This window comes from Antechinus flavipes, chromosome 2, assembly GCF_016432865.1.
Source record: "Antechinus flavipes isolate AdamAnt ecotype Samford, QLD, Australia chromosome 2, AdamAnt_v2, whole genome shotgun sequence".
Classification (NCBI taxonomy): domain Eukaryota; kingdom Metazoa; phylum Chordata; class Mammalia; order Dasyuromorphia; family Dasyuridae; genus Antechinus; species Antechinus flavipes.
Window position 1 is genome coordinate 504,235,411 of NC_067399.1, and position 14,956 is coordinate 504,250,366.

The 14,956-nt window shown below is 38.0% G+C and overlaps 1 protein-coding gene across 1 annotated transcript in view; it reads left to right on the forward strand.

Moving 5' to 3' along the window:
* The window catches only part of CFAP77 (cilia and flagella associated protein 77), a 193,285-nt gene that overhangs the window by 147,899 nt on the left and 30,430 nt on the right, over window positions 1-14,956 (forward strand). Inside the window, exon 5 of the mRNA XM_051980253.1 lies at window positions 2,632-2,733. Coding sequence (XP_051836213.1) covers window positions 2,632-2,733 — 102 coding nt within the window. The remainder of the gene's footprint in view (window positions 1-2,631; window positions 2,734-14,956) is intronic.

Genomic DNA, 14,956 nt, shown 5'->3' on the forward strand with positions numbered 1-14,956 from the left:
TGTTCACTATTATGTAGCTAGTAAGTATCTGAGGCAGTATTTGAATCAGAGTTTCCAGACTTCAATCACATATCTCTTCTGGGATTTAGTAAAATAAGAGGGTAGAATTGGTTAATATTCCTTCCAGCTTTAAATCTTGTGATCTCAACCACTATTTATTAAATGGACATGCTATGTGCCCATAATCTGAGATAGTGACTTGGACAGAGAGAGAAGTATACGAAAGGCACCTGCTCTCAAGGAGCTTAAAACCTTGTAGAAAAGAAAAGAATACCTTTGCAAAACAATTAGAAATTAATACAAAAAGATCATTGCTATCACTATTCAGGGAATCAAGTTGGAGCAATGGATAGAGTGTCAGCCGTGGAGTCAAGAAGACAGTTCAAATTTGGTCTCAAATACTATGTGACCTTAATCTTATTTGCCTTATTTCATCATATATAAATATAAATTGGAGAAGAAAGTGGCAAACTACTCTTTTATCTTTGCTAAGAAAACCCTAATCACTGAATAACGACAACATTCAGTATCATAGAAATTATTATTTATCAGCTGCACTATGGGAGAGGAAAAGAAAGCACCAAACTTGGTTCTTGCCCGTAAAGAATTTATATAATAAAGAACTAAATATAGCCTAATATAATCAAGTGCCAAAATGCATGAAACAATTAGTGCTGCTGATTGGCAGAAAGGAAATCCATCATGTCAGATAGAGTTATCCAAGGGGCCAGGAGGCTTGTTTTCCCAAAAATAGGGGAGTGATACCCACTCCCAAACTACTGAGCTACCAGAGTAGTTCTGGAATTAAATCCTGTCTGTATCAATTACTATGTCACTTTGGACAAGTCACCTAACTTCTGAAGACCTCTGTTTCTTCATCTGTAAAATGAGTGTTAGATTAATTGGCCTCTAATAATAACAATTACAGCTAACATTTATAAAGCACTCACTATATGCTAGATACCATGCTAAATACTTTACAGTTACCTCATTTGATCTTTACAACAACCTGAGAGGGGGGTGTAGGTGCTATTATTATCTCCATTTTACAGATAAAGAAACTGAGGCAAACAGAGATTAAGTGACTTGCCTATACTCACACACCTAGCAAGGTCTGAGATCAGATTTTCTTGATTCCAGAGTCAGTGCTATATCCACTGCCTACATAGCTGCCACAAGGTACCTCTAAAGCAGGGCTTAAACTTTTTCCACTCATGACCCCTTTTCACCTAACCCCAGATATGTGAGTATATAAAATAGGTATATAAATCAAACATTTACTGATGGTAAATCACGAAGAAATTTATTTTAAAACAACTCATATATGTGTATATAATTTTACCATTTATCAAAGATGAAAGCAAATTTGCATATTAATGAGATGGATGTGCTTGTTTATTTTTACATAAAACATTAAATCTTGGTGGAATATTTGACGTCTTTTATTGGTGCCACATTTTTCTTGACTCCCATATTCAGTTACTTGAACCCTTCAGGATCAGGTACCCACAGTTTTAGAAGCTTTACTCTTAAGTGCCTTACCGTTATAAATTTATGTTTTCTCTCCACTTGGCTCAGGAATTGTCTCCTTTATATTTTTCTTTGCCCTATTATCCAAATCTTATCTTAAACACATTTTCTGAAACTCATTGACAATAAAACTTGCATTGACATCGACTCACTGTCCAAAGTCTGATACTTAAACTTGTCCACCGGAAAGGCTTATTATCCCAAGTTTCTCTACTCCCTTCCCCCAACTAAAATTTCCATTCTCTCAGAGTGGTTGTTAAGAGGAAAATAATCTGGTTACTTGATTAAAGTAATTCACATTAAGGTATGAATGATTAATAAGCTTGAACAATCCTAGATAATAATTGCATTTTAAAAGAAGATCTTGTTAACCAAATGAATATCTAATGGGTAGAGTGTATTTGAGTGTGGGGGACCTTCTCAGTCACCCTCCCACCTTCAGTCATAGCTTTCTCACTCCAAAATTGAAGAAACAAGACAACCCTTTGGAACTCCACTTTTGAAATATTGCCAATCCTGCACTAAGGTATAAGTGACTGTTAAAAGTTTGCATTTTAATAGAAGGTATTTCACCTTAGATTAAAGCAGGAAAGCTCAAGTGATACAGGTTTAGTATATTCTTTTGGGCATGGGACCTTTCCTGGCACCCTGGCACTTTGAGCACATGGACAGCTACTTGCTTTATTAGATCTATTCCCAAAACAAAAATTCCTATCTTCCTTTTCTGGAAGAAAGACTCAGTAAGAACATGCTAACCTAATACAAATAAACATGGATTTATTAAAAAAAAACATTCCTGAGATTAAGAAGCAATCATCTGTTTTGCAACACTAATAATAATAATGATCACTTACCTTGTTGAATGCTTTCATTTTTTTCAAATTGCTTAAATTCCACCTGAACTTGAAAATAATTCTATAATTTAGGTAGCACAGAAAGGAAACTGATTTTTAGAAAAGTAAAGTGACCCAGTAATTTAATGACTACCACCTGATTTCAGTTTTCAGACCATTCTTTCCATTACTTCTGGCTTCCTCTCTTGACAATCAGTCCTCTTTCCAAATTTGGTTCATCATTCCTTTTCATTTTACTTTCTCCTAGATCACCCTTGGGAGGTTTTATGAGACAAGGACCTGTCAGCTGAGGAAGTATAAACCGACAGTGAAACTGGACCCTCTTTGGCACATGCCTCACTTTCAAAAGGTGAGTAGATCCTAAAGTAGTAACTAGAAAGATTTTGTGTGTGAAATGTCAAAAAAAAAAAAAAAGAGTGTGACCATGATTGTACTGTACCCCTGAAATTCAAGGAAATCGGGACAGAGAAAACATTATAACAATGGGTGCCTGGGGCGGGGGAGCTACTAATGTGGGTCAAGGAAGATCACAAGGTAAGGTACTAAGATTGGGTTTGATGTAGAGAGAAAGTGTGCCCCATACTAATGTTGGTGCCTTGGGGATAAACCCCATTTACACCATATTAGTTATGGCTCTGATATGTTCTTTCCCTTGGCCAGATTGAGCTAGGGTAAAATGCCACTTGCCATTCCTTACCTCATCCCATTCCTAGGGGTAATTTTCACTGAGTTATAAACAATTGCCTTACGGCAACAACAAGCAGTATTCATTAAGTGCCCACTGTGTGATGAACATTGCTCCTTCGAAGTAAATGTGGTCTACTCAATGTTGGGAAGGAATAGGTCTGTACAAGGAGGCTCTGTTATTCTACCTCTTGGGGAAATCTTCCGACAGTGATGGGTTCATTTGAGTCAAGAAGGCTTTTTTTGCCTTGCCCTGGAGTTATATTTCCGGAAAACTCACACATTTGCTGATGCTCTAAACAGCCTGTCTGACAGTGTCCCAGTGGAGGATGGAATCCATGGTCACTAGATTTTTGATTCGAGTTCACAAACCTAATCTAAATTGGTCCAGATAAGTATCACAGTTAAGATTTCATGCTCAGGCATTGGTTCCTTATATTAAACTCAACTTCTTGTTCTCTTGTGGGAGCTTGCACATATCCTAGGCGATTGCTGGTGGGAGGTTAAACATCAGGAAAAATAAGGAACCAGTTAAGAGTTAGGAGTATTATATAGAGGAAGGGAAAAGGCAACAGCTTAAGATCAGGCAATAACTCCATGGCTTGCAGAAGTCCCAGACTGGATGCTGGGGAAATGGTAGGCAACAGAAATCTTTCCCAGCTCTCATTGTGGGCTGAGAACTAGGGCTGTTCTGTTGAACTAAACTGCAATTTAAGCAATGAAGAGGAATGGTGGCTTCCTGAAGCTAATGTACTTGAACAAGATGCAGAGTTTCACAGGAGAAATATGTTTTGCTCCACCTTGATGTATTCCTCTTATGTCCTGCCTAAGTCAGATCCATTAGCATATGTCAGTGATCATCTCCCCCAGCTGCCTGTCAGCACAGAGTCACTGCTGCAGGTAGTGTCAAGGAAAGAACATGACCGATTGTTGTTGAACAGATTGTGGAAGTCACATGAGATATGGGGGGGGAGAGTAACCCGTTTTAAATCTCCTCTCACCCCAGACCTTTACATCACTATCCGTTTTTCAGTCTCTGTCTTTCTCGATTTTTTTTCATTTTCAAGAAAACTACCAATCACTTTCCTTTCTCACACACAGAGATTTAATATTTTCCACACTCCTTTCTGGTCTTTCTTTCTGTCACCCTTTTCTCTCTTTCCTCTGGTTTTCCATGTTCATTTTGGAGGACTGGTCCATAGGGAATTTTCTGGCTATAAAAGGTTGACAATAGTTTTCTCAACTAGAGTAAAATGTCTTTAGTTTTTCCATAGGTCTCAACTTTAAACTTTCTCCTCAGGCCTCCCCAGCGAAATCCCCTCCATCCACTCCCTCTTCAGCCAGGATCTGTAACACATACATAGAAATGGAAACGATATTTAGTAGGGTTGCAGATTCTTTTTTCCCCAGCAAAAGAAATGAAATATTCTTTCTGCTTATCCTCTAGGAAATACTTCCCAAACCCTTGCACATAGTAGGTGTTAATAATTCTTGAAAGTATGTATGAATGCATAAATGAAAGGACATCTACTTTTAAAATGTAATCTGAATGTTTTTATCTTAGAGAAAATCAGGGTTGGTTCTAATCTGATCTTTCGGAAATGCATAGTTTTCAATGCAGATGTTTTTACTCTAGTTTTTTTGGCTTCTATTTAGTCAATAACTGCATTGCAATGGTAATTACTTTTATATATCTTTAAAAAAAACTTTTTCTAACCACATTATCTCATCTGATTTTCACAATACCACTTCTCCCCATCCTAAGTGGTAAACAAAGAAGAGATTGAGTAACATCCTCGTTTTCTATCTAAGGAAACTAAGGCCTTAGAAATCAAATGATGTGCCTATGGCTACAGTGAGAATGAAAGGCAGAACCAGGACTAGGACTCAGAACTCTTGCTAGGTGTTTTTTCTTTATCATAGTGGTTCTGTAGCCAAAATAGTTAGGGTAAAAGAAATGCTTTATTTTGAAACAAAGTGGAGATTGAGTGACATTCTCGTTTTCTATTTAAGGAAACTAAGGCCTTAGAAATCAAATGACTTACCTATGGCTACAGAGAGAATAAAAGGCAGAACCAGGACCGGGACCTAGGACTCTAACTAGGTGTTTTTTCCTTATCATCTTGATTCTGTAGCCAAAATAGGGTAATAGAAATGCTTTATTTTGATTTATATGGCTTAAGGAATTATACGAACTCTCCTTGTGCTTATTACACCTATGAAAAACATCTCAGAATAATGAGGGTGTAGGATATTTAAAGAACTCTAGAGATGGAGAGTTATGCCTCCAAAGCTCAAACATACTCCTGCCCACAGCCTCTTCTTGGCATCTCATACAGCTCCCACCACTCCCCTGCCAACTGCCATTCATTTAATCATTAAATAGGTTTGGGACCAACTTTAGGGACTATGAGTGCTTTCAGAGCTTCTGGGAATATTTATCTTCTCCCCTTTTCAAAGTTAACAGTAGGTAAAGGCTATGCCATTGTGATTGAATTAGCTCAGAAGTAGTGCAGCCCAAAGACTTTTTTTTTTCTCCTCCTTTTAATAGGACTAGTATTGGCTTTGCCTGAATGCTCAGAATATCAGCAGAGGCTTTGTACTCTTCCTGTAGATCACTTTTCCCTTTATCTCCCAACTCTGCCCCCCTTCCCCCAATCCCTTTTTCCTTTCCCTGTTTATCAGCTTCCCTCTCTACTCACACCCCCCATCCTTCTCACTCCCAATCCCTTATCCCCATTATGACGGGAAAAAATTCTTTTCCAAAAAAGTTAAACCTGTCATAATGATGGATAACCTAAATGGACTCTCCCCCCTCATGAACAGATGTCGAAACTGAACTCTGTCAGAAATAATTAAACACCTTTCACACAGAAAAGCGGCAGGCAGGGGCGCGGGGAGCACGCTCATTCTGTTGGGTCAACACAAGTTAGCAAACTTGCTTCTCCAAAAACTCAGTGAGTCTATAAATGCTGATGTTTCTATGAAAGAATCTACTCCCCACTCCCACCATTGCCCCCAGTCCGAGGCAGGAGTGTCTCTTGTGTCTGAGGTAGGAAAGACCAATGCATGGAGAATGAACAATCTCTCCCTGAAACTCATTCTTGCCGGTCCTCTCTCTTCCATCTGCTCCCAGGAACAGGCAGAAGTATGGACAGATTTGACACTTTCTTGGGTTTTCTACAATTGATTGTAGTCCTATAGTGGGCCTTTGTATTCCTAGTATTTACAATTCCAGAACTTGCACAAGGGTTGGCATGTAGTAAGTGCTTCATAGATGTTTTTCATCCATTCATCCCTACTATAATGACCACTAGGAGTGGAAGGGTAGGGTTAGAGTACTTTGATATATAATTTAACTGGATAGGAGGACTTATGTTGAAATGTGAGTTTCTCCTGATGGAGAGATGATGGATTTGAGTCTGAAGATGGAGAAATTTTTTCTGGATATAACCAATGCAGGAATTTATTTTGCTTCACTATCATACATGCTTATAATAGGGATGTTGTTTTTTTCTTGCTTTCTCAGTGAGGTGGTGGGGAAGTAGGAAGGAGAGAAGGCAGATCTTTATTTGAAAACAAAATAAAATTCTATTTTAAAACATTCACTGGATATAAAATTGTTAATGAAAGGAAAAGTGAGAATAAGGACTAATAAGAATGGTAAAATCCAGGGCCAAAACTCAGTTCATGACCTTTCCTCTCAGATCAAAGGCATTTTGGGGAAAGAACCCATTGTTTTCTGTGGATTACATTACAATGGGATGGGTTCTTTATAGATTCTCCCCAACTGTGTTCAGTATCACTTTCTTTCACAAATGTCTGCCAGGAAACTATGGGAGGTAATTCTGATAGAGAAAAAGAAGAAAAGGGCTGACGGGTTCATGGAGTTATTTGTGAATTCAGGAATAGGGAATAATATATGGTAGGAAAAACCTCTGATCAGTTAAAGGGATTCTTGCATTCTGCCCTGGATTTGGTTGTCAACTAGCTGTGTGATCTTGGATAAGTCACAGCTCCTCATGAAGTCTTATTTTCCTCCATATGTAAAAGGCCATTGGACTAGATGATTTTTAAGGTCCCTTTCAGCACTAAGCATCCTATGAGTATAGAATGGACAGGTGGTGAATCAGTGGGTGGCTGGATAGAATGGGGTGGGATGAGCATTATTCCCAGATATCCCAGCGTTTCTTGGCAAGATCTTAGGTATGTCATGGGCCGAAAAGGGTTGGGAAACACCAACCTTATCTGGCAACAGGGGAACAATATGGAGGAATTGGGCTGAAAGGTAGAGTAAAAGGCATCCCCCACTTCAAGCACTCTTGGCATAAACCTCTGTAGGACAGATCTCAGCAGGACACTCAAGTCAATCCAAACCAGATGGTTTATTCTTTTTATAAAGGTCTCCTAGGACAGAGGCTCCTGTTCTACTGTATAATTATCCTTAGTGTCAAAAGTGTCTTCCTCATGTCTAACTGAACTCTCACTCGCTACAATTTAAAACCATTTGTTTTTATTTGATCTCAGTCAGACACAAAAATTAAATATGGGCATTGTCCCTATGCACCATGGGACTATGGGACCTTCCCTGTATTTGTCCACACACAGCTATGGATCATAGAATTATGGAATGTCAGAGCTGAAAAGGTCCTTTGAACCTAGGCTATTACAAATGAAAATGACCACAGAACACAAAGTGCCAAAAGGATGGAAGGAATCTTAGAACACAAAATGTTAAAGCTTAAAAGAGGTCTTTGAATTTAGAGTGGCTAAACTAAAAGGGACTTGAGAATACAGAAGATTTGAGCTGGGAGCTGCTTCTCTCTATCTGTTTCTGTCTCTCTCTGTATGTCTCTCTGTGTGTATGTCTCAGTCTCTGCCTCTTTCTGTGTCTGTGTCTGTCTCCCTCCCTCTTCCTTCCATTCGTTCCTTCCTCTCCCTCCCTTCTGTACTGAATTCCTTTGGAAGTCTGATAATGCCTATTGAATCCATCTCAGAATGTTTTAAAATGTGTAAAATAAACTACAAAGGATTACAAAGAAAGCCAATTATACTGAAATACTGTTGTCAAAATATCTTCTAAAATAAAGTTCACCAACCCCAGGTTAAGAACTCTCACTCAATTTGGAGAGTCCAGAAGTATTTTAATTAATGGTCCTAGATCCCTTTCAGCTAGGGACCCTGCCAAAGACCCTGAAGGCAACTTGCCTAAGCCCAAATCCCTATACACCCCCTCTCCCCCAACAGACTTTGTCTCTCCTCCATAGCACAACAAGTACTGATATTACATAGTCATTCAGTCACTAAAGTATGGACAAATAGACTCTCTTTTCATCTGGCTGCTGGTTTCAGCCCCACTGGTTTAGAATAATGGCACATGCTATTAAGCTAACAGTTTGATTTACAAGCTTTCATGCTCTGAACCCTGGGTTCTGACTCTGTCTCTCTGTGGAAGACTAACCCTGCCTTTAGTCTCCTGGGCCCAGCTCGCTGATATAATAGGAAGAGGTGAAACATGACGGCACAATCAGCCAAGCAGTGACATTTAGAGTTGCAGTTGATTAGTGAAAGCTGCTGAATCTAAGAAAGGATTTTCCTTTCTATCTTTAAGCTCTTTTACAAATCATAACAGGCGGGGAAGTTAACTCTCCGCTAAACCCTGGGGGAGAGCAGCCCCCCATCTCTATTCATCCTCTTTCCATTTTCTTCAATACCCCCCCCCAAAAAGAGGAGAAAGATTCCGGCTTTACAGTTAAAAAGATCATTCTCTTGGACCCCATCTTTTTCTGCCCAGTTCAAATCATGGGAAAACTTCCTGAGTTATTCTCTCCAAGCTTAAGAAAGAAAAATTTCAGATCCATTATTCCCTCTCAGAGTTCTCTGAGTCAGTGATGAAAATAAGGATCCTTCAGTTTTCTTTGTATTGAGATATAAGTCACCTCATGTTTCTACATAGGTACCAGAACAGTGGGATTGGAAGCAATGGGAGAATCATGAAACACATCAGATATGGAAAGGAACAATAAGGAAAGTGATTCAGAAGTCCAGATGAGAATGATGTTTTTTCTTTCAGTGTAGTTATCCCTCCTTGAAAACCAAACTATTTTGGAGAATTTCCCAATCACCGTATTGAGAAAGTAGAAGAGATTAAAGTTGTTTTTTCTCAAACCAGAACCTCCATATTACAGAAGCTTTTTAGATGGTACCTGCTATGAGGTGACAATACAAACTTTTTTTAGGAGACACTAAACCTGTTTTCATGTAAGGATCTCTCTTTCTCTCCTTTCTTTCTGTCTTTGTGTCTTTCTGTTTCTCCCCATTTCCCTCTCTCTCCCTCTTTCATGTATTTTATTTTCCCAAATACATGTAAAGATAGTTTTTAACATTCATTTTTGTAAGGATCTGTCTTCCTAATTTTTCTCTCTTCCTCTCTTACCTTCCCCCTTTCCAAAGCAGCAAACAATCTGAAATAGGTTAAATATGTGCAACATAAAAGCTCTCTAAGGAATTTTCTCAACCACTATAGACTGGTACCTTACCTTCCTAGAATACTTACAGTATAGAGAGACTTATTCTGGGTCAGCCAGTATTATGTGTTGGGACAAAACTTGAATTCAAGTTTTTCTGTGTCCTTGAGCAAGCCATTCAACTCTCCTAACCTCATTATCCATTCTCATCTGTAAAATAAGAGTTTGGACTAAATGACCCGAGGGGCCTTTTCAAGTTTTCTATCTGTGATCCCACATAATAATAATTTCTGACTCCCAGGCTACCAGCTCTATCTATTATGCCTGTTATTTTCTCTCTTGTGGTACAAAAACCTAGACGGAAAGGGTGTGGCTGAAGATCTTAAAACTTTGAAAGACAACAAGGAGAAAAAGAAAAGTGTGGCTATTGGAATGAACTGTGTAAGGTCTGGAATTAGACACATTGATTCCTTTATAAGAGTGGGATTCTACCATCCTTCTTGGAAAAACATAATTCGACACAGACACATTTTTAAACATAACTTTCTGACTATGTGTATCCTAAATGCTTAACTGTACCTGTCACTTCTTCAGAATCCTGGAAAGCCTTCATCTCTGAGGAATACTTTAAAAATCTGAAAGGAGCTATTACAACCTCCTAAAGTGGTTGGGTACATAATCTACCAACCATTAAAAGGAAATTTTCCTTCTATTTCACTTGAATTTTTCCTACTTTGATAAAGCTTTTTTTCCCCCCTGCTCCAGCACTAGATTTTTAATTTCTTCCCTTGCCTGATCTTAATGAAGTTTGGCTCAGGAAAACAGGAATCACATGGTACCTAGCTAGCAGCAGGTTCCAACAGAGAAACAAAATTAGAAGAGCTTCACTCAGCCAAACTCGTGGTTCAGTTGTCAAAGGGGAGGGACTGAATCCTGACCTTGGTGACACTGTCTTATAGAAGTAGAACATAGCTGATTGTGCATGGAGATCAGTATTCTGAGTTAGCCTAAGTGATGAGCTTAAGGCATATGGAAAAAAGGACCTCGATGGGGGCCCTGCCCCTTGGCCACCCTTACAGGGCCTCCCTGATCCCTTTTATCCAACCCCCAAAAAGTCCTGAGCCTGTGAATCTTGGGAATTCTACCCCAAGACCAGATCAAAGACATAGCTAATTTAGTGAGATTCACAAGAAGTATCATTTGTATTTATATGGGTTTTAAAGTTTATAAAGTATTTTCCTTAAAAAACAAACACTGGAGTTAGATAGTATGTGTTATTAATAATATTCTCTGTTTTATAAATGAAGACTGTGAAGCTCCAAAAGGTAAAATGAATTATCCTCCATCACACAAGGTTGGTTCAGTATAGAGAACACTGGGCCTGGAATCAGGAAAATTTATCTTCAAAAATTCAAATCTGATCTCAGACACTTACTATCTCTGTGACCTGGGGCAAGTCAAGTAACCTTATCTGCCTCGGTTTCCTCATCTGTAGAATGAGTTGGAGAAGGAAATGGCAAATCCTTCTAGTACCTTTGCCAAGAAAACCCTAAATGGGGTCATGAAGAGTCCGACACAAAAACAGCAACAGCAAAAGTAGCAGCTGCATAAACTCAGGTTTTTCTGACTCTTAAGCTTTTGCCACTTAACTATTTATTTTTTAAAATAGCTTTTTACTTAAAAAAAAACTTGCAAAGATAGTTTTCAACATTCACCCTACAAAACCTTTGGTTCCAAATTTTTCTTTTCCTTTTCCTTTTCCCCCTTTCCCACTCCCCTGGACAGCAAGTAGTACAATATAGGTTAAACACATGCAGTTCTTCTAAATATATTTCTGCTTTTATCATGCTACAAATGAAAAATCACATCAAGAGGGGAAAAATTGAAGAAAAAAACCCAAATAAACAACATCAAAAAAGGTAAAAATAGTATGTTTTTTTTTAATTTAAATTTTATTTTATTTAATAATAACTTTGTATTGACAGAATCCATGCCAGGGTAATTTTTTACAACATTATCCCTTGCACTCGCTAAAAATACTATGTTGTGATCCACATTCAGTGGAGCTCTCTCTGAATGCAGATGGCTCTATTACAAGTTTATTAGAATTGGCCTGAATCCCGTATTTTTGAAAAAAGAAAAAAACATGTCCATCAGAGTTGATCATCATATAATCTTGTTGCCACTCTGTACAATGTTCCTTTGGTTCTACTAATTTAATTTAGCATTTGTTCACCTAACTGCTTCTATAATGCTGTCTTTGGATATCTAGAGAAGCAACAGTGTTGTGCTTTGGAGGACAAACTTGGGAATCCTTGGGCAGCTAGGTGGCATAGTGGATAGAGTAGATTTTGGAGTCAAGAGGGACCTGAGTTAAAATGTAGCCTCAGACATTTAGCACTTACTAGCTGTGTGATTCTGTGCAATTCACTTAACCCTAATTGCTTCTCCAAAAAGAAAAAAAAAACAACAATGTGGGAATCCTGGATCTGTTATTTTCTCTCTTTAGGACCCAGTTTCCTAATCTGTAGAACGAAGGAATTAAGTTTGATGATTACTAAGGTCTCTTCTAACTTTAAATCTTATGAATTATTAGAAGAGCTGTTAAAATATCTTTACAAGAAATTCTAAGCTCATAGCTGGTCTGAATCACAGAGTTTTGAAATAATTTTTGCTCCTGAGGTAGTAGACAAATATTAAGATTCAGAGGCTACTGTGACCCAGTTTGGGATATGTAGCAGAGAGGGAACAAGAGAGAGGGAGTCAGGAATTCTAGCTAGGCCTCTCATGCAATAGCCAGACCCAACTCCATTCTGCCAAATTAAAACCCTGTCAGTATAGAAGCACAAAACTTCTATAGACTCACTCCAAGATTTTAAGTTCTAAAATTCAGATCATTAAAAAAAACTACTATTTAGTTCCCTGGCTAAAAAAGAAGTCACTTGATGATCTCAAATTCTAAATGGTGAAGAACTATGGAGGACTTGTCAAAAGGTCACAAAATCATAGACTAAAAAGGAATTTAGTGGTCATTTAGTCCAATGTCTCACCCAGCACAAGAATCCTCTCTATAATATCCCAGAGATAGCTGGTGGCAAATCTGAGGACTGACTTTTTCTGGAGTGAGAAAACTCAGAGTTCAAATCCAGCCTCAGACACTTACTAACCAAGTCAATTGATCTCTTTATGCCTCAAGTTTCTTCATCTATAAAATGGGACTAACAATAGCATCCATCTCCCAGGATTGTTATGTGGATTAAATGGGATAATATTTGTAAAGGGCTTTACAAACCTTTAAAGCTACAATTACCACCATCACCATTACAACTATGACGATGACTACTACTATTATCCCTGACAGGAAATTGTACAGCCTTGAAAATTTCAAAAGCAAGGGATTCACTTGTTCTTGAGGCAGTGAATTCTGTTGTCGGAAAAAAAAAAAAAAAGAGTGTACTTTTATACATTCCATAAAAATTTATCTTCTTATTGAGGCAGCCAGTAGCACACTGGACGGAGCACTAGGCCTGGAATCAGGAAGATCTGAGTTTGAAGGTGGCCTTAAGATATGCTTGCTAGCTGTGTGATCCTGGCCAAGTCATTTAATTTCTTTCAGCCTGTTTCCTTATGTGTAAAATGGGGGTGATAATAATAGCACTTACCTCCTATCAATCTTGTGAGAATAAACCAAAAAAAACGTGTACAGTACTATATTAATGGAAGATTTCATTATTACTTCTGTAATTGTTTCTAGTTTTGTACTCCAAAATTTAGCAGAATAAATGTAGGAATAGCTTTCTCATTTTTTATAGTATTTTAAGATTCCCAAAGTATATAAATTATAACAATGAGATAATAAAAGTGTAATTATCCCCATTTTACAGATGGAGAAATTGAGGTTTAATGAGGTGAAATGATTTTCCCAAAGTCATGTTACTAGTTAATTCTGGAAATGGAACTTGACCCAAGTCTCCTGATTCCAAACTCAATTTTTCTTTTCCTATTAAGGCAGGAATGAAGGGCAGATTGCAATATCCTTTAACTTTGGCCCATCAAGGAATGTCTTGCAAATCTTTCCAACTCACTTATTTCCAGTTGGCTGAGGTCTTCTTTGCTATATTCTTCACCTATCCTTGATATCATAGGAATAGAAGGAGGTAGAACAGCAAGGCCACAACAGAAATCCTAGCACTGAGTAAGTTTCAGAGAATGCCTGCTGCTAATATAGAGAATTTAATTTGCTCACTTGAATGGTATTCTGGAGACTCACAAAAAATATAGCTAATGATACTGTCTTGATACTGTGCCTACAAGGACGTTTCTTGGTCGAGTTTACCTCTATAGAGAAGAATCTCTCTCAATGAATTTTGGGACTTCTCATCATCAGAAAATTCATAGGTTCATAGATTTAAAACTGGATTCAACCTAATTTTTTTTACAGAGAAGAATATGAAGTAAACTGGCATACTCAAAGTCACATAGATAGTAAGCAATGGAACTGTTCAAACCCATCTCCTCCTTCTCCAAATCAGAAGTTTTTCCATTAGTCTATGCTGCTATGTAATCAAACCTATCTTTTTTTTTGCTCCCATACCTAGCTGTTATGATCTAAAGAGGCTCAAAAACCTTCATCAAGTGGCCTTTGCTCTATTTTTGCTTAAATATTTTATGTTGCCCATCCCCTATTTCTCACATTAAGTCTACTGATTAGTAGATGTACATATACTCATATACGCCAAGGATCTGTGACTTTTTTTCAGTGTAGGGAAATTCACAGTGTGGGAATTCCCTTCACCAAGAAGATCACAGTCATCTATGATTATGTAAGTTCTAGGAAATTTTCCTGAGTCACATTGCAATTAAGAGATTTTCTCAGAGTTGTGTAGCTAGTGAATTCAGAGGCTGGATTAGAATACAGGAAGTCTTCCTAACCCCAGACCCAATATTCTGTATATCTGGACATGACCTATTCTGATTTTGTTTGGAAGTTCACCAATCAAAGTGAATGTAGCCACATTGTAAAATCAATGAGAAGGATCACATTAGTTTTTTGTCCTACCCTGTGATTTCATTGGTATAGGGAATTCCTAGTGAGGAAACCTATCAATGCAGATCAGCAGCTATCCTGCAACTAGACTCGTATAGAGAGTTGGCTACAGCACAGAGAATTGAAGCTATCTGCCCAGGATCACATAGTCTGTATGTGGCAAAGGCAGGAGCTGAACCTATGTTCCTTTCTTTCTGAGGCTGTCTTCTATCCATTATACTATACTCTACCTCTGATGGAGTATCTATTTTGGATAAATTTTTTTTTAAGTTTCCACTCATATATCATCAAGATGGGAAAGCCATGGCAAAATAAGTCAGAGAGATTCCCAAGATACCTGGCCACTTGGAAGCTTTTTTTTTTCACTTCTAAAT